Below are 23944 nucleotides of genomic sequence, written 5' to 3' on the forward strand. Positions count from 1 at the left end.
TGAGAGAGAACATCATCACTATCTTAAGTTAGTTTGTTAGATTGCGTCTATTGAATTAGCTGATCCATAGGCCAAGGGACGAAGTTTTGCTTGTTAATTTGCTGCCAGCACCTATCCACAATTATAACATGACAAAAAGCTCCATAACCAAAATTTTTTATTTAAATTTACCCTTACAATCCTCTGTTATTACTAGCTACAAGTACACACGACGACCCAAATTACCCTCTTCCTCCGAAAGAAGAGAAGCTTTCCAGGATTAACCCGCAGTAGCAGCAAAAGCTATAGATGCAGCAACTGCATCTGAACCCTGACCCCGACCCCTTCCTCTGACCTCCCCGATTCCCAACTTAACCCATCTCACCCTAATACTAATACACCGGATCATGGTCGTCGCCAAGTCGATTGCCATTGGATGCCAAGAACAAATGATGGCTGTGCCGATCGGGTCTCTCCCTCATCGGAGGCTGTTGACGAAGGCGAGGAGCGAGTCGACGTCCCGCTTCTCCGACGGGTACTTGATCGGCCTCGCGGTGCGGCTCGGGAAGAGGAGGATGGTCGGGAAGCTCTGCAGCTGCAGCTCCTGCTGCGCGAACGCCTTCTGCTCGCCGTCGGCGCGGAACTTGCCCACCTTCACGCCGCCGCCCGCGCCGCCCAGCCTCTCGGCGAGCTCCAGGTAGGACGCCTCCATGGCCTGGCAGAAGGGGCACCACGGCGCGTACAGCACCACCAGCCACGGCTCCGCGCGGCTCTCCAGGCGGAGCAGGTTCTCGACGCCGGCGCGGGTGAGGCTCACCACGCCGCTGCTCTCGAAGATGTCCGGCGCGCCGGCCGACCCGTTGCCGTTGGCGCCGCCGGCCTTGTGCGCCGCCGCCGCCGCCGCCCCACCCTGGTCGTCGATGTTCCCCTTGTGGAGGCCGCACTCCTTGGCCTTGGCGTCCTCCCACCACCACCGCCCTTCCCGCTCGTGCTGGCCGGGAAGCACGGGCCTGGTGCACGGCTCGCACCCGATCGAGACGTACCCCTGGGCGTGCAGGGCGTTGACGGGGACATCCATGGCGCGGAGGAAGGTCCACACGTCCTTGCCGTCGACGTTGGCGACGGGGTTCCACTTGACGAGGCTGCCGGCGCCGCCAGCGAGGCCCTCGAAGGAGGGGTCGACCTGGACGACGGGGATGGCGGCGCGGGTGCCCGGGGACTGGTCCTTGCGCTGGCCGGTGATCCAGGCCCTGAGGCCGCGGAGCGCGCGGCGGAGCGGGCGCACCTTGCGGGCGCGGCAGCACTCCTGGTGGCCGTCCTCGTAGAAGGAGAAGAGGCCCTTGGCGCGCACCAGCGCCTGCACCTCGCCGGCGTCCGGGAACATGTACTCGATCCGGATCCCGTAGTGCTTCTCCACCTTGTCGAACAGCTGGTACGTCTCCGGGTTCAGCCGCCCCGTGTCCAGGCTGAACACGCGGAACGGACGCCCCGTCAGCTTCGCGTACTCGATCAGCGCCACGTCCTCCGCCCCGCTGCAAAAAAAAAAAAAAACGCGACGAGATCTCGATCAGTTTTCATTTTCAAATACCACCACACTCCCAGTTGTGGGTTTATATGTTTAATATTTAACCGATTATTTTTTATCATCAATACTTTTATAGTTATTAGATGATAAAATATTTATAGTATTTTATGCGTGATTTATTTTTTAAAATTTTTATAAACTTTTCAAATATGACGGATGATTAAATGTTGAATACCGAAACTCACAAATACACATAAAATATGAATAAGGCGACCGATCAAATATTAAACACATAAATTTATAACTACACTTAAAATTTGTGCGAATTTATGCTCCATTTGATTAATCCTGCATCAGAAGTTGCCTACACGGCTAGGCGACAAGTTAAAAGTTGCGGTATACAATTTGTTTGGAATCTCCTAAAGGGTCAAAGCATAAATTATCGTGTGGTAGTGGAGCAAACTATTCTGTCTGCTTGTGCGTGGTTGGTGGGCCATGATTCTAGAAACAACGTGGCGAAGGAGATACAGTGAACCTGGACACGGGCATAATCTGATGTTTTGCTCGAAGGTGACCTATGTCCAGGTTCATTGAACCGGGCACTTATAACGGGTTTTGCATTTCCTTTACCATCACCCACGAATCCAACGTGACCGGTTTTAGATTTGTAGTACTCCTATTTTAGATAGGACACGAAATTTAATGATAAATCTAAGTTGGAAGCAAGAAGCAACTATCGTATGATACACTCACTGTCGTTCAAATCATATTGAACATATTTATACATCTGCGGCTGAATTTTTTCGAAACAAAAAGTTATATACTCCTACTATTTATCCCTAATATAATAATCCTAGTCCCATGTGATGGAAATTTTCTTATTTTCCTAAATCGGAAATATTAGCTGATGTATGACAATAACACTATAAACCGAAACGTCGTCCAACTACCTGTCAGCAAATGGGTCCCACTTGCCAGGGACACCGTAATGATACAAAATACTCCTATGAAACTAGGAATCTTCAGGACCACCCGTTGGATTTCGGAAGATACCGTGATGCTGCAGGACTAACGGGATTAGGCGCTCAGCAAGAAAGCGCCTAGCCCCAGTGCACCGTGAGCCTAACGGGTTAACGGGCGAAATTAACGGGTACGGATCCATCCGGCAACGAGTAATGTAGTACCTGAAGGCGATGGCGATGTCGGATCCGAACATGGCGAGTGCCCGATCCATGATCTCCAGCGGCGACGCGCCCTGCAGCTCCTGGGCCAGGGCCTCGTAGTCCACGGCCGGAGCAGGGGCGTCGACGGCGGCGGCGGCGGCGTCCTCCGCCACGGGCGCGGCGGCCGGCGCCGCCGCCGCGGAGGCGGAGACGGGCTGCCTCGCCGGCTCCGCCGCGCGCAGCGGGCGCACCGCCCTCGCGCGCTGGGCCCTCGCCGCCGCCGTGCCCGCCGCCGGGGCCGCGGCCACCTGCTGCTTCACGGCTCCAATCCTCGCAGCTGCACAGCCAAAAAAAAAAAACGGAATACAGAGAGGAATTTTTATAAGCAAATAATTCTCGCCTCAAATGAGGATGAATCCCCAGAGAAAACAACGCATTTCGCTGGGAGAAATTTTTGAACGAGCAAATCAGCAGTTAATTCCCGATTTTTTGGACGATATTGGAGCTCATCAGAGTAATCCTCAAGCTTGCAAACTTCAATTCCACAGTAAACACTCAAATTCGGCTAAATTTTTACGAACGGCGAGCTTGGATGCGCGAGGGAGCGGAGATCGAGAGCAAGAAATTCTCACCTTTGAGGTCGCGGAGGGCGACGGAGTGGGACGAGATGGAAGCGGTAGCGGAAGCCATCACCACCTCCGAATCCTTCCTCTTCCCTTCAAAATTCCGACAAAATTTGGAAGCAGGAAATGTTTTTTTTTCTTGGTTTTCCCTCACTTCTGCGAGTTTTCTGTGGCGTACGGGGGCTAAAGAGGAGGGCGGGTTACATATAGCTCGCGCGGGAGGCTGGGTTCAATGCACCTGGACGGAATCGGGAGCGGCGGACGGGAGGGACACGTGTCACGGCTTCATTGGCTGGCCGCACGGGGAGGGGGCGATCGAAGCAGTGGCGTCACGCGGAGCCACAGGAAGGGCCGCCCAGCCAAGCCAGGCCAGCCCCGGTGGGGGCCACGTGGCAGCGTGGAGCGCTGAGCTGGCCGGGTGTGTGGCTGCCTCGCTCCGGTTGCGACCAAGCCGGCCAGCCACCTCACATGCCAGATGCCACGCTTGGCATTGGTAATCTTTGGTTAAATGATAAAGGGAAATCATGTTCGTTCGTTTCTTATTAACAATACTACTGCCTCTCTCTGTACCAAATAATTTCAAATAATTTAATTTATGACATGATGTTTCTAGTTTAATTAAGTTTATAAACAAATATAGTAATATTTATAATACTAAATTAGTTTCATCAAATCAACAATTGAATATATTTTCATAGTAAATTCGTTTTGAGTTAAAAATGTTACTATTTTTTATTATAAATTTGATCAAATTTAAAGCAGTTAAAATTTGACAAGAGTCAAAACGTCTTATAAACTGAAACGAAGGGAGTAATAGTTAAAGCTCAATTAATTATGCGTGTAGCTTTATTATTTTTCATACTCTAAACTTCATTATCTAAGATATTTTTTGGGAGGGTATATGGAGATTGGAGAATAGGTTATTTTTGTTGGAATGTTGGGTTGGCAGGCAGCCACGCAGGCGGAAGAGTAAAGCCACCTAATACATGCTAACGGCATGACTAGTTTAGAAATGATGTACAAAAACAAATATGCCAACGAAAGAAAGGATGTAAGACGCCAAGAAAATAAGAAATAATTATCATTTAAGTTAATGGAAAGATAGCGTGAGGTACTAGGAGAAGCAGCAAAAGTGTGATGGTAGGATGCCAAGTGTATGGCTCATCTTTCGTACAATAAAAAGGTTTTATTGTGAGACACTTCTAATTCTGTTTAGAAATAAATATACTTAATCTCTACTATTATAAAAATTGAAGATGTTTTTTTTTAGTATTTTGGTACGTCATCCGTATATGAGTCGGTTTTTAAGTTCGTTCACTTTTGAAAAATACATATTTGTATTTGAGTCGACTTTTAAGTCCATTCGCTTTTAGAAATACATAACGAGTCATATAAAAAATCTTTTAAAAAAAACTCCCGTGCTAACTTGAGACGAACAAACTCCTAACTGCAACTCATGATTTTTTAAAAATATATAAATATTCAAGTGAATTCTCATAGTAAATTTTTACCTTAACTAAACCATATAACAATATAAGATTAAAATAGCCTTTATGCTCACAGTAAATTTTTACTTTAACTAAACCATATAACAATAATAAGATTAAAATAGCCTTCATCACGAGTATTTTTTTTCTAGTTATTACATAAATACGAAGATATTGATCAATCTGGGTTGCATAAATAATTGCCTTTTAAGAAAGTTGACTGATTAGCATCATGGTGAAAATCATGGTAACATTTTATTATCCCACACAAAACTTTACCTGATTGGTGGACACCTAAAAAATATCATTTTTTACCGGGCATATTTAATATTTTAAAGACTAACAATCAGTTCATACTAGTAAGGACGACGGTGTAATTAGGCATTAATCAACTTGCATACGTATATCTCTACTCTACGCACCTAGCCATGGCTTTACTTATCTGTTTCTATTTTTATCTCAAAACGTCAAGGTCTTCTTTCTCATCACAATATTTCCTCTCTTTTTTATTTTTCAATTCGCGTAGACGTCTCAGTGTCACCCACACATACATACACTCTGACGACACTAGGAGATCACTCCATTGTGTTTACATACAAGCTGACGACACTGAAGTCACTAATCATGTTAATTACGATCGAGTCGCACCGGAACATTATTAATTGCATCCATCACTGTCACGGCATGCGTTAATTAAACTTTAGCAAAGATGCGAAGATTCGTTGCAGCTGGGAGAAGCCGAGGTGGATGGAGCCGTCGCAAACTCGCACATCATATATCATTGCGAGACTTTTGGACCTTTTTGGATCGTCAAAATTTAGCAGCCATGAAAAAAAAAATCCAAAGGATAGATTTCTTTTGCCTGTGGATGCAGTATGACGCCTCCTTCCGATCTCTCGCTGACAGGTGGGCCCCAAAAGTGACGATTTGCCAATTGGTAGGGACGGCTCTGGGTGGGATGCGAGTGATTGTCTTTGCTTGCGTTGGATGGCTCTTGATTGGTCTCCGGGGGCGTAGGTCTCTTTGGGGTCAAATATGGCCGGTACAACTTTAGTAGTACTCCACTAGTTGTAACTTGTGGAGATCCACAAGTAATTATAATTTCTTTTCCTTTCTGGGTTTTCTTTAAGTTGTTATCCCTCTCACCAGTTAACACCACTTACAAGAAAAAAACACTTTTGTGATGCATAAAGATGCAGACGAAAGAAAAAGACAAATTAAGGGATCGTAGAGTTAATAAAAGTGTGGCATTGCTCAGCGTTCATGGTCGTTTTCTTATACGGATATTGAGATGGCAACTTGAGTGCCTAGTTGCAATATAAGAATCTGTTTAGGTTGATGTAATTTTGAACCATACTATTTTTTAAAATTAATAAACATGTGGATTCATCATTCATTTAGTTTGTTCGTAAATATAGGCATTGCTTAAAGAATTTTGGTAACAATATATTTACTATAATTTACCAAAATATAACAATGTTGTCAACTTACCAAAATTTTGGTAGGGCCCCTTTGAATCAAAGGAATGAAGAAACGGAGGAATAGGAAAAATATAGGATTCTGACAGGAATGTAAGACCCCCTTTGATTCAAAGGAAATTCATAGGAATTTTAAAGGATTCTATTACTATAGGAATTTTTCATACAAAGCCTTTTGAATCAAAGGAATGAACCCTATGGAATCCTATGAAATTCCTATGGAATGCCTCTTCCCATACAAGTTTTGGAGGAATTTTAACTACAGGTAGAACTCATGGAAGAAATCCTTTGAGTCTTTATCTCTCCTCAAATTCCTGTATTTTTCCTGTGGTCCAATCAAACGGTCATTCCTATGTTTTTCCTGTGTTTTGCAATCCTCTGTTTTACACTTTCATTCCTGTCAGAATCCTAAGTTTTTCCTATTCCTCCGTTTTTTTCATTCCTGTGATTCAAAGGGGCCCTAAGTGTAAAACAGAGAATTGCAAAACACAGGAAAAACATAGGAATGACCATTTGATTGGACCACAGGAAAAACACAGGAATTTAAGGAGAGATAAAGACTCAGGCCCTATTTGATTCAAAGGAAATTCATGGGAATTTTAGAGTATTTCATTCATATAGGAATTTTTCCTACAAAGCCTTTTGAATCAAAGGAATGAACCCTATGGAATCCTATAAAATTAATATGGAATGCCTCTTCCCATACAAGTTTTGGAGGAATTTTAACAAGAGGTAAAACCTCATGGAAAAAAAATCTTTTGAGTCTTTATCTCTCCTCAAATTCTTGTGTTTTTCCTGTGGTCCAATCAAATGATCATTTCTACGTTTTTCCTGTGTTTTGCAATCATCTGTTTTACACTTACATTCCTGTCAGAATTCTATGTTTTTCCTATTCCTCTGTTTTTCCATTCATGTGATTCAAAGTGGCCCTCAAAGGATTTCTTCCATGAGGTTCTAGCTCTTGTTAAAATTCCTCCAAAACTTGTATGGGAAGAGGCATTTTATAGGAATTTCATAAGATTCCATAGGGTTCATTCCTTTGATTCAAAGGGCTTCGTAGGAAAAATTCCTATAGGAATGAAATCCTCTAAAAATTTCTATGAATTTCCTTTGAATCAAAGGGGCCTAAAAAGGTTTATTTTAAAAGTAATCTGAATAGATCCTAAATCTTGTGTGGCTGATAGCTTAAACTCTATTTTTCATTTTTAAAAAATATTTCGCAGTTTTTTTACATGAGAAATCATCTAAATTTGACAACTCGATTGTCTCAGCGAGACCTCTGAGAGTTCAAAGCCGTGGGTGATATTTCGAAGTTTTTTTAGTTGATCTCTTAATTGTTCGCAAGTTTACATCACACGTTTATACATAAAATTAATAGGAAAAAAAGGACTAAAGATATGAACAACAAGCCCATGATACGATGATCCGTTCTTCAGATGGAGAAACAAAAATATGCCATTTCCGAGGTACATCTTTGTGTGTCGATATCTCAGGCAAACTAGCCGTGTGTTTTGGGTGGTGGACAGCTTGGGTTCATGTGTACCATTTGTGCAGAACAATTTCAGCAAGGAGTGAGGTCCAAGGGGAGTGTGGACAACACAACACGCACCACATGGGGCAGATTCTCCAAATCCTTTTCACTGCTGCTGCTGTATGGACCTCGAGGACACATAAGATATTGTGGTCTGTCCTTTTTCTGCGAAAACTCGTAGGCGACATTTCATTTTTCCTACCGAGGCCTTATTTAGATTTCAAAAAATATTGGTCAAAAACATCATATCAAATGTTTGGACACATGCATGAGACTCTAAATGTGGGAAAAAAACCAATTGTACAGTTTGCATATAAATTGCGAGACGAATCTTTTGAGCCTAATTACGCCATGATTTGACAATGTGATGCTACAATAAACATTTGCCAATAACGGATTAATTAGGCTTAATAAATTCGTCTCGCAATTTACAGTTGGAATCTGTAATTTGTTTTGTTATTAGTCTACGTTTTACATTTAATACTTCAAATATATGTCCGTATACTTCAAAAACTTTACATCCAAAGAACTAAACACACCCTGACTTGCCTAGCTATTATTGATGGTATGGAAAAAAAGCACTTACATCTTTGTCTGCGAAAATAAAGAATATCAATGTATTTCAAGGGTATATTCTGTACAATAGTACTGTACTAGTGTACTTTCCTTTCTACAAGCTAGTATGGAATAAATCTGAGTTCGACAGCGCCCGTTGGGAGCGGGATGGTGAGGTTGGTAATCCGTTCGGATTGCTCACGTGCTTTTGACATACTGTAGATGTTGGACGGAAGTAAAGCCGCGCACGACGCCGTTTGGGAGGCCCACGATTTCTATGAACAGTACATGAACAGTGCGCACTTGCTACCAACCACAACCACAGGCTCCCAACCGACGCTGTCAAACTCAGTCTAAACCTAGTTTGATGCCTTTAGACGCTATCCCTAAGTAAAAGTTATGTGTGTTCTCTACTAGACCGGCCTCCTCCCTCCCTCCCCCTCCTGTTCACTAGTTCTCTTTTCTATGCTTGAGCGATGGTGAGATACCTTAGCACCATCTGTCTTTTTCACCTTCAGTGGCTTGCGCCGCCAAGACATCACTAGTCGTTTCTCTTATATATACATTATACATTTGATTCGTCAGCGGCATCGACCTTGCTGCTCGCATTGTTCGCCACACATCGTTGGTTTGGCCTCCGTCCATAGCCATCGCTCTAACACCAAAACCATCCCCCCTTCTCTCCCCCTCCCATCTCAACCCTCACCTTGAAACCTAAATTCTAAACCTAGAGAAAGACTCTATTGCCATCGCCGGAGCATGAATCTTAATGTGGACAAGACAGCAAGTAAGTTCAGCTGAAATTTTAAGAATTTCAGGTAACTGAAATCTTAGCCATTCCAAAAATAAACAAATACTCCTAAATAAAAAGCGAAGCTGACGTGCAGGTGCAGCTACCACGTGGGCTGGTAGCCTGCCAGTGTTAGTACATGGGCCAAGGACACCAAAACAGCCGGAAAGCCTCGCAGCCCAATACCGTATATTCTCGAATTTTTTTTATTTTTAATTTTTTTATTAAAAGTTTTATAAAAATAATTTTTCATTTTGAAAATTGACAGAAGTGGTCGCCTACCGCCCTCTGGGAGGGCGATTTTTAAAAATCGCCATCCCAGAGGGCGGCGAAAGTGACATGGCAGACGGCCGTTCGCTCTCGGGCGATGGCCGTCAACGAAATTTGCAGGCGGCCCCCTTGCCGCCCTCCGCTAGGGCGATTTTGTACTGTGCGGGGGGCCGCCTGCAAATGGGCGGCGGGGGGCCTGGAATTTTGCAGGCGGCCCCCTTGCCGCCCTGGGGGAGGGCGATTTTATACTGTGCTTTATATTTTTGTATAAATATCAATAGTTATCAAATCTTTTTATATTGAAAACTATACAAGATTAAAATCTCCAAGACTGGTAAAATACAATTTTATTATTTTTTAGGGCCTATTTAGAATGTTACCGTACAAATATTTTGTTAGTGCCAAAATATAAGCAAGTTTTGGCACTACCAAATATTTGGTAAGGTAAAATTGCATTTGATCATATTTGGTTTGCTGCCAAAATGTAAAATTGTAGTGAAGAATGTTCTACATAATCTCAAATCTAGATTACGTATTACCAATGAATAGGCTTCAATCGAAATCAAACACAAGTACTATTCAAATTACCAAAATATTGGTAGGGCATGTTTTTGGTAGCAATCCAAATAGGCCCTTAGTCTTACGCATACAAAAAATCACCACCATAATTAAACATTGTAATGATAAGATAGATAAGAAGTGCCATCGATACACGGTACAAATTTGTCGATTCCGACGAATCAAGCATGCGGTAACCTATCGGCCCCTTCTAGGTCGGTCAGAATGCATTGCATTCTCGTGGTCCTTCAATCGTTGATACTCTACTTGTGTTTCTGACTCTGTTATCTTCTGGCCATGATATGATGGAGTGACATTGTCGATCCATCGAGTAAATCCACCCATCCTTGGATTGCCCTGTAAAAATAGTAATGTTATTCAGTTTGGGTAGTAATTTTGTGCAAATCATAGCGGATTTTGTAAATGGTTAGACATACAACGAAATCGTTGTCTACATTGGGGCAGACAAAATATCTCCTTCGAAATGTTTGTTCAGCAAAGGATGTAGCCACCTGCCAGCGATCTCTGCACCCACACTTTGGACGCTCGGACCATTTAGGTAACCCTAATGGATTGTTCCTCCAGTCTAAGCTTGCAATTTCCACCCGACGTAAGCTTGCAATTTCCACCCGACGTTCGTACTCCATCCAAGCATGAATGAACTGTATGGTCGGTTCAGGTTGCGTTATCGGCCCGCCACTTGAAGTAACTCTGACTGTGTCAATCCATTGTACGAATTGACATTTCCTTACATCCTCCTATGTACATCCATTTTGGGATAGTTAAGTTAATGATAGTACTGAGGAGTGATGAAAAGAATAGTTGTAATTACCACGAAATCATCGTCGACAATGTTTGGACACACGAAACACCTTTGTCCTCGAGTTCGGTGCCTTACGGACCTTATGACCTGACAACGGTCACCACAACGACACTCCGGATGCTCACGCCACGTGGGGAGTCCTAGGGGATTTACGTGTCATTCTAAAGCCTCAGCAGCAATTCGACGTTCATGCTCATCCTTCCGCCTTAGGTAGTCCGATCTTGTTTCACTACGTGGGTAAGCACAGGTTCCGTCGTTTTGTGGGTTCTCCATGTCTACCCACTCGATGAAGTTGCACATTGGACGATATGTCTGCGTAAGATGTTACAATTGTGTACGAAGAAGTTAGTTTTTTTATCCATTTGAACTTCGAATAGATGAAGCATACCTGATCAAAGTTCGCGCATTGGAAGAATCTCCGGCCCCGAGTTTGTATCATGAGGGAAGACTTGAGTATGCATCCATCCCCACAATCACACAAAGGACGGTCACACCATGGTGGAAACCAACCAGCAAAAGGATCGCTTCGCCAGTTGAGACGCTCAAGGAATGGCGCTTCCATTTTCGTGTGTTGTGTGCTAGTGGGAAAGAAGATATGAAGAGGTTGCCTTCAGATTGTCAATTATATAGTGTCGTTTTCACTGCAATATATGTGAACTCAATGAGATACATTATTCATTAGATGTGACAAGACGATCACGCGTGGGCGTGATTCACTTTATGTCAACAGGCAGCGCCGAAAGTTGATAGTGACAACTCGAGCTGCCGCTTTTCATGTGTGCTGTTGTGAACTGTGCGCGCTACTGGATCTGACACTACCGTGAAGCGCCGAAAGTGTGTTGTCGTGAGCATAAGTTGTTCTAGCACCATATGAATAAAAAGAACTATGTAGACGAGACAAACACAAGTAGTACTGCAGTAGTAATAGCAAAAGTAGTACTGCTTTACAAGTTTGTAAGCCAAAAGAAACGGTCACATAAGGACTGAAGAGGTAGAACACTACTGACGAGGCCTCTTACCCCTGTCCCTCCTACCCTGCGCCCTAATGTGCCCCTGGGAGTACGTGAGTCGGTCCGGGGGTACGGCACGGCCAACCCGTCCTGCCTGTACAGGTGTGACCTCTGGCTGCTCCTGAGTGTGCGCCTCTGGAGCTCCTCCAAGCTGAGAGGAGCCTAGTACGTCGTGGTGGTGTGCACCGTGCAAGTCGTCGTCGTAGAACTGGCTAGTAGGACTAGTCCTACCGGCGTGAGACGAAGAGGCCCCAGTACCGAAGATCCCGGCTGCAAATCCTGCTGGACAAGGACCATCAGTTTCATACAGGTATTTAATAGTATTAATAAAAAGTAAAGTACCGTGTGGGCGAGGGATCGACGCTCCGTGAGAGGAAGAGCTGGCGAACGCGCCCGAAGAGGTGGCGAACGCCCCTGCGGAGCTCGCGGAAGCGCCGGTCGTGCCTGCGAACGCGCTCGAAGGCAGACGAGGTCCTGCGATGAGGAAACGTGCCGTTAAAACATGGTGACATATTCGTGCAAAAGCTGAAACAAAAATGAACTAATCTCTGGGCTGAACTGTACCGTGCGAAACCGGTGCTGTAGGTCGCACTGCTCCGAAGCGAGGGGCGCTCGAAGGCAAACGAGGTCCTGCGAGGATGGAACATCAAGTTACGACGGGGTGATGTTTTCGTACAAAAACAGAAACAAAACTTAAGAAACCTCTGGGCTGAGCAGTACCGTGCGAAACAGGTACCGTAGGTTGAGGTCCTGCTCCGACGGTAGGCGCGCGAGGCCGTGGTTGTACCGGACCAGCTGGAGGTACGACGTCCACGGCGCTGCGACAGGAGAAGACGCGCATGACCGCACGCATCTTCTCCTGCATCTGGTCGAAGGTCACCCTCTGCTCAACGTCAGTCAAGTGCAAACCTCTGTTCAACCTCACTTGGACTGCGGTGATATCGGCACTGATATCCCGTGCGGCATCAGCCTATGCAAGATGGAAATAAAAAATTCAGTAGTTGTCCTATATTATGCAAGATAAATGAAATAATTGTAAGAACTAATACAAATTCGACGTACCCCCATGAAGTAGTCTCGGTCACGGTGCGTGGGATACGCGTCCGTCACAGCGGCAACATGTGGCTCTGGGGCGTCTGGAGTGAAGGTCACACGCGCACGAGTGCGAGGAAGGTACCAGCGAAGGTAGTCACGGTAGTTCTCCTCCGTGTGTGGGAAGAGCTCGTTGATCACCTCCTCTGTAGCTAACACCCAGTCGTCAACGTACTGCTGTACACGTGGAGCCCAAAGTGTGCCTGCTAGCTGTCCCCGTCGAGTCAACCTGTGAAGAGAGGTAAATTATATGGCTCGATGAAGTAATTATCATAAAAATTTAGAAATGAACAATCCGAACTCACGAGTGGTCGGCAGGGAGGACGGTCGGCTGCACGTTGCCCGGAAACACCTGCCTAAGTCCGAACTGTCTCATCACACGCTGCGGGCAGTGAGGCTCAACGAAAATATCGAACACCATCGGCAGGATGGTGAGCTAGTAAGCCTGGTCGCGTGTGCACAACGACGAAAGTCCTAGCGGTGCTCTCGCAGCGACGGCCTCTTCTGTGTACGGCTCCCAGATGACGTCGCTCGGCTGGAGACGGTCAAACTCGAACACGAAGTCCGGGTAACCTCGTCTCACCTGGACGTGAGCGTAACGACGCTGCAATAAACATGATCGGAATTAGACATGTTATGTGAAGAAAAAAAAGAAGACGACTGATAAACTTATAACGCAGCGAAGTTGCACTAACCCCACGTCGACACCAGTAAGTCCCCATCGTGGGACCGTCCTCTTGCCACTGCGCGCTGCGACCAACCCCGTAGGGTGCGCTGTCCACCACTGGTCGACCTATGGCAAACCTCTCGGCTGCCCAAAGCTGAAGCAACATAGGGCAGCCAGCGATGATAGCTCCCGCGTCAGTCTTCATGCACGCCTCACAGAGGGCACGGTACGTGGCTGCTAGCACGGCAGAACCCCAGCTCCACTGCGGCACGTCCTGTGGCTGAGCATCCGCGATGGACCGTGCGTAGTGGACCAGCCGGAAGTCCACAGCGTGCCCGTGGGTGCTAGTGAACATCACCCACCCGAACAACCACAACAGGTACGCCTCAAGGGAGCGTCGGACCGAGTTATCATCAGCGTCAGGATGCAGAAGGTCCGTCTACAATTAAGAATGAAATGTTAGTACAAAACACTCTGTTGATCGCAAATAAGCATGTATGATAATAACAACTTATTTACTTACAGTGAACTGGAGCAACCAAGCCTTGCTAGGCCCGACTGTAGAGTACGGAGGAAGGGTGTTGGCCAGTCCTAAGTGTGGAAGGCGCATCACCTGCTCGAAGCGCGCAGTGATATCCTCCTTCCACCCAAAAACACCGTCCACGGGACCAACTGGTGCTCCCGCCAGCGGTAGCCCGAGCAGGTACGACACGTCCTGCAGTGTCAGAGCCATCTCCCCACAGGGAAGGTGGAACGTGTGCGTCTCAGGTCTCCAGCGGTCTACCAGAGCGGCAAGGAGTGACCGGTCTGCATCCCACCGCTTCGCTGGGTCACGGTCGTCCGCCGCCGCCTCAACAAGCCTACAAAGTGGTAGAAGGCCTGCCGCACGCAACCTGTATAGAGCAAACTTCAAACATAAGTACAACACAAAGCAAAGTTGAGTTGAAATGTGAACATACGCGTACCAAGGAACGTGACGGGGGTCGACACGCAACCACTCGCGCGACATGCGTGGACGGAAGGTGCCGAGCTGTGCACCCTCGACTGCTGACAGGAACGAGCGGTGGTTCCTGTCAATCCCACGGTTCAACAGCGCCGGTGTGTCGTACGCCATACCTGCATCAAATAGATTGATCAGAAACATATAAATAATTAGTTCAACATAAGTAATAAATGTTCATAAGCGAATTACTAACACATATTAAACAAGAGTACAAACAAACAAAAGTGTCACCATACGGAATATTTATGATTACAACAATAACTGCAGTTACACGATATGAGTACTTAGTCCGAACACTCATCACGATAACATTATGATACAACACCGAATAGTTCGCAATACTACTAGTACAACAATAGTCGGAGGTACTCATTACAACAACATTCAATTGAAATTACATGATAGAAGTATTTAGTCCGAACACTCATCACATCACAACAGCATTTTATTTCCTAAATCGATAGCATTGTTACACCATGGAATCGCCTGCTGCGCGACGACGCCTTGGCCTTGCGCGCCTGCTTGTTGTTCCTTCACCAGGTGGTCGCCTACCATCACTTGCCTGTCCAGATGGACTAGCATCTACGCCGCTTGGAACTTCTGCATTCTTCGGGCATTTCTTGTAAGTATGGCCGCGCAAATCACACTTGCTGCAGCGTAAAGTCCTCCCACCTGCTTCTGACTCATCCATATCATTTCTGATGCGTCTAGTTTGACGTCGACCCTTTTTCACCCTTAACTTAGATGGATCTGGAATATAAAAAACTTGGGCACTCAGCGTTGTGTAAGATCCTGAGATCCCGAACCCATATATCTCCTCACTCCATGTATGAAAGATTGCTTCTTTCCTGAAATAATTTGAGACGTACACATTGGGAGATATGCCACAATCACCGGCAGCAGCAAGAACGTGTGAGCAAGGAAGGTGATGAAGCTTCGGCTTCATACAACTGCAGGTACATCCACCATCCGCCTTCAAGACACATTCCTGCACGGCTTGCTTGCGATAGATACCACGCCTGCTCCTATCAACACACATTATTTCATACCGATGCACTTGTGTGCCTTGAGCAACAACTCTATGTCTCCGTGCCTTTTTGATTTTATCTTCCATGTACTTTGTCACTACGTTGCCAAACACTATGTTGTTATCGGCCATGGACGGACCAATTTTCTTGTATCGATCCCTAAAGTACGCTTGCGTGCCGTGAAGGATGAATTCAACAATAGCAACCAATGGAAGTACCCGAACTCCTCGCATTACCCAGTTGTACACCTCTGCCAAATTGGTTGTCATTATGCCATACCGAGATCCATCGGTGTCGAACAATAGAGACCACTTCTCCTTAGGCTCATTCTCAATTCACTGAGTGAAATTTCTGATGGACGACCCTGACCTCCTTCTCATTGTTGGTGGGTCATCATGTAATGCACCAAGAGGTATGGGAGGCTCGTCACCTTCAACTTGTGGTATGCGAGATTGCTCATCCGTTTGCTTCGTTGTCAACTCATCCAACTTGTCCAACAACTCATTAAATTTCTTCTCTTGGTTCTGTGCACAGAGCCTCTTAAAGAGCTCCATAAGATGCTTGTTCTTGAATTGCTTGTAGAAATTTGCACCCATGTGACGCATGCACCACCGACTCCGAACATCAGGCCACTTAGCTGGAAGTCCCTTCTCATCCTAACCGTTCTGCAAGTAGTCAATAGCCCGCAACATACCCGCATGACGATCATGTATAAGGCAAACGTTGGGCCTCATACGCACCACTGCAATGTGCACTCTCTCTAGGAACCAGTACCAGCTTTCAGTGTTCTCACTCTCTACAAATGCAAAAGTCATAGGTAGAACCTGGTTGTTCCCATCACACCCAATTGCTGTCAATATCTGACCTCGGTATTTATCTGTCATAAAAGTTCCATCTATGCATAGAACAGGTCGACAATGCACAAAAGCATTGATGCAAGCACCCAATGAGAAAAAGGCTCTTTGCAGCACACTCTTTGTTCGATCATCAACCGATGTAAATGTATGTAGGTCATAGTAAGTATTATTATTCCTCTGGGCAATGGTGGCTAACAAACGAGGCAAATTATCATAAGAAGCTTCAAATGTGCCATACCTCATCTCAATAATTTTTTGTTTGGCTCTCCAGGCCTTTGCATAGCTTATGGTGTACTTGAATTTGTTCTCGATGTGCCTAATAATTGATTTTGGTTCAAAGCCAATGGTACCAACAACACTGCTGTACATCTCACTTGCCACAAAAGCTGAAGTGATGTTTCGGTGATACTTCTCCACCCCTTGTAAGTAGCACTTGTGCTCGGTCACAATGCTAACTTTCCAATAATCATTCCATTTACCCTTATATGCATGGACACGCCACGGACAATCTTCCTTCATGCACCTCACTTCATACACATAATTTGTTGACTTGACCACCCTAAACTCTCTCTGCAAGGAAACTGCCCAATGCTTCACCGCCTCCTTCATCTCATCCTTATGAGCATACCTTGCACCGTCAATTACCTCGTTCTCCTTATACTCCCAGGGTACATGATCACCCTCTGATATAACAAGTCCAGAGAAGTCCTCATTTGCCCAATCAGTGGCCATTACATCACCTTCCTCATCGGATGATGCGTCGTCGTCCGCTTCCTCATTATCCGAATCTTCCCTCTCTATTTCATCAACAATTATACCAACTCTCTCCCCCTCATCCGCCATGCCCATGGCCTGCTCCTCCCTTGGTTGATTTTCCTCATTTTGCATCGATGGTCCAACAACATCCCCTGCATTGATAGGACCCTCTACATCTTCGGTTTGCATTGAAACATTTATATCTTTCTCTTGTACCGACACAAATATAACGAGGGGCCATGACCGTTCAAAAGCCATTTCCACATACCGTCTCCAAGCAGCAGTGCTGTCCATCGGCATTAGTTCCCAAAAATAACCTTCTGTTGCACGACTCACTACAACTGATACTGACATTGTGTAGACTTCTTGGTCTATTCTAAATCCTCTCAACAACCAACTATAAATTGACTGAAATGTTCTCTCCGCAGGCCTATCGATGCCCTTAGATGTCATTACAAAATCTGACAGATCAACACCATCTGGACCAAATCTAATATTTCCTTCACCGTGAACTATCTGAAATGTGACCTTATTTGACATTGTGCCTGATGAAAACAATAACTGCGTTAACCTCGCATTTCTGTACTACGCCCTAAGTTACATTCTCTACAATATTGTTCTCCAAAATTCTAAAAGTAGGTTACATTCTCCAGATCAAACTAAACTACATCTTACAATTAACACTACTGTCTATGTCTCAATTCATACTATTATATTCTATGCTCTGGATCTACACATATCTGCTGTGTGCTACAGATATGCTAAAATATATGGAACTAAAACTAAAACGCAACATATATACTCAAACATAACATATTAGTACAAATGCAAAAGATGTATGGGAGCAAACCTGTGATGAAGTGAGCGAACCAGCAGGGCTTCGCCGCTCCCCTTCTGCTGCCCTCCCCTCTCTCTCTCTTTCGTTTTTTTTGGATTTTTAGTGGATATAATGAAATTTCAGAGAGGGGGGACTGGGCTTTATAGGGGGGAGGCAAAAATCGCCCTCCCCCAGGGCGGCAAGGGGGCCGCCTGCAAAATTCCATGCCCCCTCGCCGCCCATTTGCAGGCGGCCCCCCGCACAGTACAAAATCAGCGGAGGGCGGCAAGGGGGCCGCCTGCAAATTTCGTTGACGGCCGTCGCCCGAGAGCGAACGGCCGTCTGCCACGTCATTTTCGCCGCCCTCTGGGATGGCGATTTTTAAAAATCGCCCTCCCAGAGGGCGGTAGGCGTCTACTTCCGTCAATTTTCAAAATGGAAAATTATTTTTGTAAAACTTTTAATAAAAAAAATTAAAAATAAAAAAAAATCTATATTCTCCTATCACATGTGCGGGGCTTATCCCTTCCACCGCCGCTCTCCTCTTCGTCTCGCTTAAACCCAAGCTCTGGCTCTCTCGGTAGGTTGCCCTCGACCTCCCACCCCTTCCATGGCCGCGCCGGGCGCGTGCCTGGCGTCGCGCTCGCCACCCGCCTTCCTCGCCGGCGGGTTCCTCGCTGCCCGCCCTGCCGCCGTCTCTCCCATCCCCTCCCGCTCCGGTACGGATGGATGGATGGGCATACTAGGGTGTGCCCGCCCAACCTCTTCCCCTTCTTCGTTCTCCTCCCTGTATGCTATTTGGATAATCCCACATGTTCACACCTGCCAATTTCTAGTTAATCTGGTTGCGATGTGCTCGTTTGTACCATTGCATGCCGTCTGGGTGGAGGTCTGCGCATTTTTTTTTATAATGTGTACCTAGACCATTTAGGTTGCATTCGTTCTTTTAGTTATTTGTTTGTTTTCCTACTGCACTTGCAATTCTTCCAATAGGAAAGCTTTGCACTCTCTTATTATGGTTAATTGGTTATGTGTGCGCGTACAAGGTTGCGAAGTTCACTAGTCATCTTGTCAAAGAGGATAACGTTTATGTACCTTTCGTCAAGACCAATGGGTTCAACTGAGCACACCTGACCTGATTCTTCTTGGTTGTCTTGCTGTAGGGAAATCAATCGCACCGAGCCGACGCTTTATCGTGTCTAATAAACTTGCTTGGGTTGAAGATGAGTTAGTGGAGATAACAGAGTACAGTTCTTGTTACTATCACTTTGTTTTTTAGCTCGTTGCTTCCTTTTTATTGCTACATTGCTTGCTATGGGAACTAGGCTCTAGATTTCTAATATGTTTTCGACAGTTTTGACTGAAATGGTATTAATAATTCTGCAAACACCATTACACATTTGAAGGTCACAAGAGCCAAGCTCCGCAAGTTCAAAGAAAAGGCCACCTTTGAGGCGTGGGAAAATCTCTCCACAACTTCCGGTGCCAGAACACATTCCGAGACCATCTTATGTAGGTTCGAATAGACCGCAAGAACTATCTAGTGTGCGCCAAATACACAGTGCTGAAGGTATCGCTGGAATGAGAGCTGCTTGCAAACTTGCTGCCCGTGCTCTGGACTTTGCTGGAACATTGATTAAGGTAAATACTATTGTTTGGTAGATTACTGAATTTCTCTCTTTTTCTATATTATTTTGCATATTATGTAGTTCATAATATGACTATTGTTTCCATGTTGCCTCAGCCATCAGTTACTACAAATGAAATTGACAGGGAAGTGCATAACATGATAATTGAGGCCGGTGCTTATCCTTCTCAACTTGGCTATGGTGGATTTCCTAAAAGTATCTGCACGTCACTAAATGAGTGTGTCTGTCACGGAGTACCTGACTCAACACAACTGCAGGTTCTATAAAGTGAAAGTTGCCTCTTTCTATCTGTATGTACCTATGCAATGTGGGCTGATAAGTCCTTCTATTGCAGACCGGAGACATCATGAATGTTGATGTAAATGTGTTCCTGAACGTGAGTTCTCCCTTTCGATGTTTTGTTTATGTTTAGTTGGTAACTTTGTATATTTTGCTTAGAGTTGGATTATTATATGCCATTTTCTAGTTTGTAATAAGATCTGCATCTTTCTCTTCAGGGATACCATGGGGGTGCTTCTAGAACATTTGTATGTGGAGAAGTGGATGACTCTATCAGGCATTTTCTGAAGGTAAGCTATTATTGATGTGGCAGATGGTTCATTCAGTATGCTCTGTAGTGATTTGCACTAACACAAATTTTAGGATCATTATGCATTTATGGTTTGTGCATCATGATGTGTCTGATTTCCTCTGTAATGTTTGTTGACCTCATAAATTTATTAATTTCGGTGCAGAATGTTCTGTGAGGAGTTTTGCATTTGGGTCATATCACACTAATCTCTTTTTATTATTGATTAACAATTATTTCTTACATCAGAACATTAATGAATGATCTTTATTGGAACAGGCAGCTGAAGAATGCTTGGAGAAGGGTATTACAGTCTGCAGGGATGGTGTCAACTACAAAAAGATTGGCAAGAAAATAAGGTACTTGCGTGTGTGTGTGTGTGTGTGTTTTTTTTTGGGGGGGGGGGGTGGGGTTTACCATGGTACAAAAGTTGTTAGGTAATTCTTTGTGAAAGTTTTGATAACTGATGCATTTACTTGCTAGTCCAGATACAACGGGGAAAATTTTTAGGATCACATGAAATGTAGTTTGATTGTCATGTTATGTTTTCTAGAAACCTTACATGTTAAATTTCTCAATTTGATAACAATAGAAAATTTCCATTCTTGTATATTTGTCTTTCAAATGGTCAAATGGTGACAATATATTGGAAGTTGCTTACATTTGTAGGCTTCATTTGGAACCCATAAATCTCAAAAATTCAGCAAGAGTGGATGTTTCCCACAAAATTGGTGGAACTTATGCATTCCTAACGTGCAAATATTTTTTTCCTGTTGTAAGACATAGGGCAAACATATAGATCGAAAAACAACAAGCAACTAAACCTGAACTAGTACTAATACTCTTTGACGGAAAAACTATTCAGCTTTTCTATTATTCCCTTCTTCTGAGCTTTTCTAAAGAATGCTTATGATGGTGCATATCTTTGATTTTTCTTATAATTATTTCAGCAAGCTTGCTTATTTTTACGGCTATTATGTGGTGGATCGTTTTGTTGGACATGGGATTGGACCTATTTGGCATTCTGAGCCACTAATCCTACATCATGGTGAGTACGTTGATATTTCCCTGCTTTTGTGACCCAACTTATTTTTTGAACAAAACTTTTGGGTAACAGTTTAGGAATTTACCTTACAATATTACTAAGTACATAGATTTCTGTTCTGGTATCCTAACAAGTTCTTTGTTCTGCTATGCTTTTGGTTAGGTGTGTAAGAACTAATTGCTTACAAACATAACTTTAGCCTATACATGATCACCGAACTCTGCTAATGATTTCTTCTATTATGGTTTACATTTTCCCCATAAATTACCGTTTTGAAGCACTAGAAAACCAACAAGATGTTGTAGATCGCTTGACTTTATTTAAACTGAAAAATATGTAAAATTAAGAAAGAAGTTGTGTTCTAGCTAAGTCTGCCATTCCAAAGTGGTTGTATTGTAAGTTATAGCCAGGAGGACAGGGACAGTCTGTTTAGTTTCCATAGGACTGGACTGTTTACTTGTTATTAGGTATGTTTGCTTATGATTGATACTGCTGTTGGTTTAACAGTTCGTATTTATCTTAAGATGAATAATGTTGAAGTATTATTTTAATTATACCCCAGCAATTATGCTAAACTAATGCATGATGATAGAATCACACATTACATTAGACTAATGAACTATCACTTTTGTAGCCAATGACAACTCTGGGCGAATGGTTGAAGGTCAGACATTTACAATTGGTAAGTGTTTTCAACTATGTTTTGCTATATGTTTGGGTTTCCATCTTTAGGTATTTGTCATTGATGTACTTATGCTTGCACTCCTAGAAAGCCCTTGTTTTTTTTGGTAGCAAGGTATTATATATATATAATTTGCAAATTCTTGATACTGTATCTTAAATTGGAAGCCATGGATCCCAACACTTCTCTTGTAATAACCCTGAAATTAAAATCAGGTATCTTGGTATGTGTTTTTTTTTGGCAGAACCTATTCTTACAATGGAAAAGGCTGAGACAGTTACATGGGAAGATGGATGGACTACTGTCACTGCCGATGGCAGCTGGGCTGCGCAGTTTAAGCATACTGTACTAGTCACTCGGACAGGGGCTGAAATACTGACAAAACTTTGACATCTTCTTTATTATGATAAGAAGTTGTTGGGCCATTTACCTTGAGCATGTTTATGTTCATATAACAGCCCCAGCCCCCCGCTAGCAGCCGTATCCTACCGAAATGTCTCTTTGGTACTGACATTGCCACACATGAATTCTGCCCTAAAACGTTGGTGTTTTATGTGTACAATGCTCATCTGATACTTTTGATCCACTGCAGGTCCACATGTGGCAGGATTACAGATCACAGGCTGAAGAGCTGATCGATGAGATCTGTGATGAAAGTTCTGTACCAGGCGAGTGGCTTGTGCGAAGGGTTTGCGGATCCTTAGAATTTTGTGTGTGGCATACTGGCATATGATCAGTTACTGACGTATTGCTAGGCATGTAATGTGTAAATAGTCCTTAATTTGTTTTGTTTCCTCCTTAATACAACGCCGAATGCTGCAGTCGCTTGCATTGCTGTTGGTTTGCTTGACCTGCTGCAGCCTGTATACAAATTGCCAATGCCAAGCAGAATCCCCATCACGAATTCACGATGGGCCAGCAAGTGGAATAGTAGGAATAAATTCGCTGGAGGTCCCTCAACTTAACGACGAGATTTTTTGAGGTCCTTTAACCACAAAATCAGAAATGTGTAGTAGCGAACCTAGAACAAAAATTACCCGGGGTCCACTACATAGTAGTTATCTAATTATTCACTAGTATATTAATCAAAATAGCATAAATTAGTTAGAATTTAACAATTTTACCTAGTGTCCTGTGACACCGGTAAGTTATATGTGGGCACGCTACTGGAAATATGTACCCCTAAACTCAATCCATGCACTCAAGGTCTTATGGTAGTATATATGGGTGGTTTGCTGACGTGACATCCTAGTTAGTAAAAAAATTTAAAAAAGTATGTGAGGACCCACATGTCAGTTGCATATCTTTTTTTTTTCTTCTCTTTTCACTCTTCTCTCCTCTTCTTCACTGAGGGAGGCCGATGGCGGGCGGAGCGGCGATGGGCGAGCGTGGATGCGGGCAGCGGGTGGAGAGTCGGCGGGCCTAGGAGGCTGGCGGCAAGCGAGCGTGGCAGCGGTCGACGGGTGGCGGGCTGCGGGAGGAGCGGGCGAGCGCGGCGGCGGTAGCGGGGCGCATGAGGCGGAGGCGGAGTACAGCGCGACCGACGAGGTCGAGGCGGGGCGTGGGTAGGTTGAGACCGAGGACGGCGCGGCCCGCGACATCGAAAACAAGAGCGAGAAGAAGGGAGGCGTGGGAATGGGCGAGCACGGCGGAGCTGAGGACGAGGACTGGGCGGCCGGCGAGGTCGAGACGGACGATGGCTGGTTCGCACCGCCGGCCGCCACCTTCGCCTCGTCTCCTCTCTCTCACCGTCTGTGCTGCTCGGGATAAGATGAGTCGAGGCGGCCGGCCGCCGCCCTTCCCCTCTCCAGAAGCATCTCCGGCGAGGAGTACGAGGACCTGATGCCAGTGATGACCGGGTGGCTGGGCGACCTGGCAAGCGGCACCATCACCGTGGAGAGCCCTGCGGTCGCCGGTCCCGTCCTTCTGGGTTGCCGCCACCACCGAGCACGACCATCCCAGTCGCAGGTACGCGCTCGCTGTAGCTC

The 23944-nt window shown here is 45.0% G+C and overlaps 2 protein-coding genes and 1 long non-coding RNA gene across 3 annotated transcripts; 1 reads left to right on the forward strand and 2 right to left on the reverse strand.

Annotated features, from left to right (window-relative positions):
• Nucleotides 1–124: 124 nt before the first annotated feature.
• On the reverse strand, nt 125–3468 carry LOC4343348 (probable 5'-adenylylsulfate reductase 1, chloroplastic). The gene is made up of 3 exons (NM_001422167.1): nt 3300–3468; nt 2689–3004; nt 125–1511 (listed from the first exon to the last, which is right to left on the reverse strand). Exons 1-3 carry the CDS (start codon nt 3355–3357, stop codon nt 458–460), a joined length of 1428 nt encoding a protein of 475 aa, NP_001409096.1. The 5' UTR covers nt 3358–3468; the 3' UTR covers nt 125–457.
• Nucleotides 3469–11733: 8265 nt separating this feature from the next.
• LOC136357523 (uncharacterized) lies at nt 11734–12423 on the reverse strand. Its single transcript, XR_010742852.1, has 3 exons — nt 12357–12423; nt 12135–12266; nt 11734–12071 (listed from the first exon to the last, which is right to left on the reverse strand). It is a non-coding gene; the product is annotated as an uncharacterized lncRNA (long non-coding RNA).
• Nucleotides 12424–18548: 6125 nt separating this feature from the next.
• Nucleotides 18549–22787, forward strand: LOC4343349 (methionine aminopeptidase 1B, chloroplastic). Its single transcript, XM_015789688.3, has 11 exons — nt 18549–18731; nt 19176–19257; nt 19419–19653; nt 19757–19918; nt 19996–20037; nt 20159–20230; nt 20509–20588; nt 21180–21277; nt 21909–21956; nt 22201–22460; nt 22549–22787. Exons 1-10 carry the CDS (start codon nt 18623–18625, stop codon nt 22344–22346), a joined length of 1074 nt encoding a protein of 357 aa, XP_015645174.1. The 5' UTR covers nt 18549–18622; the 3' UTR covers nt 22347–22460; nt 22549–22787.
• Nucleotides 22788–23944: the final 1157 nt, after the last annotated feature.

The sequence above is a fragment of the Oryza sativa genome, chromosome 7 (assembly GCF_034140825.1).
Source record: "Oryza sativa Japonica Group chromosome 7, ASM3414082v1".
Taxonomy (NCBI): domain Eukaryota; kingdom Viridiplantae; phylum Streptophyta; class Magnoliopsida; order Poales; family Poaceae; genus Oryza; species Oryza sativa.

What these genes read in the sequence shown, in the direction of transcription:
- LOC4343349 (XM_015789688.3), top strand. Translation starts at nt 18,623, where the DNA reads ATGGCCGCGCCGGGCGCGTGCCTGGCGTCGCGCTCGCCACCCGCCTTC. An exon ending in CTATCAGGCATTTTCTGAAG is followed by an intron (nt 20,231 to 20,508) that starts GTAAGCTATTAT and finishes TTATTGGAACAG; the next exon opens with GCAGCTGAAGAATGCTTGGA. An exon ending in AAGATTGGCAAGAAAATAAG is followed by an intron (nt 20,589 to 21,179) that starts GTACTTGCGTGT and finishes TAATTATTTCAG; the next exon opens with CAAGCTTGCTTATTTTTACG.
- LOC4343348 (NM_001422167.1), bottom strand. Translation starts at nt 3,357, where the DNA reads ATGGCTTCCGCTACCGCTTCCATCTCGTCCCACTCCGTCGCCCTCCGC. An exon ending in CGCCCTCCGCGACCTCAAAG is followed by an intron (nt 3,005 to 3,299) that starts GTGAGAATTTCT and finishes TTGGCTGTGCAG; the next exon opens with CTGCGAGGATTGGAGCCGTG. An exon ending in GACATCGCCATCGCCTTCAG is followed by an intron (nt 1,512 to 2,688) that starts GTACTACATTAC and finishes TTTTTTTTGCAG; the next exon opens with CGGGGCGGAGGACGTGGCGC.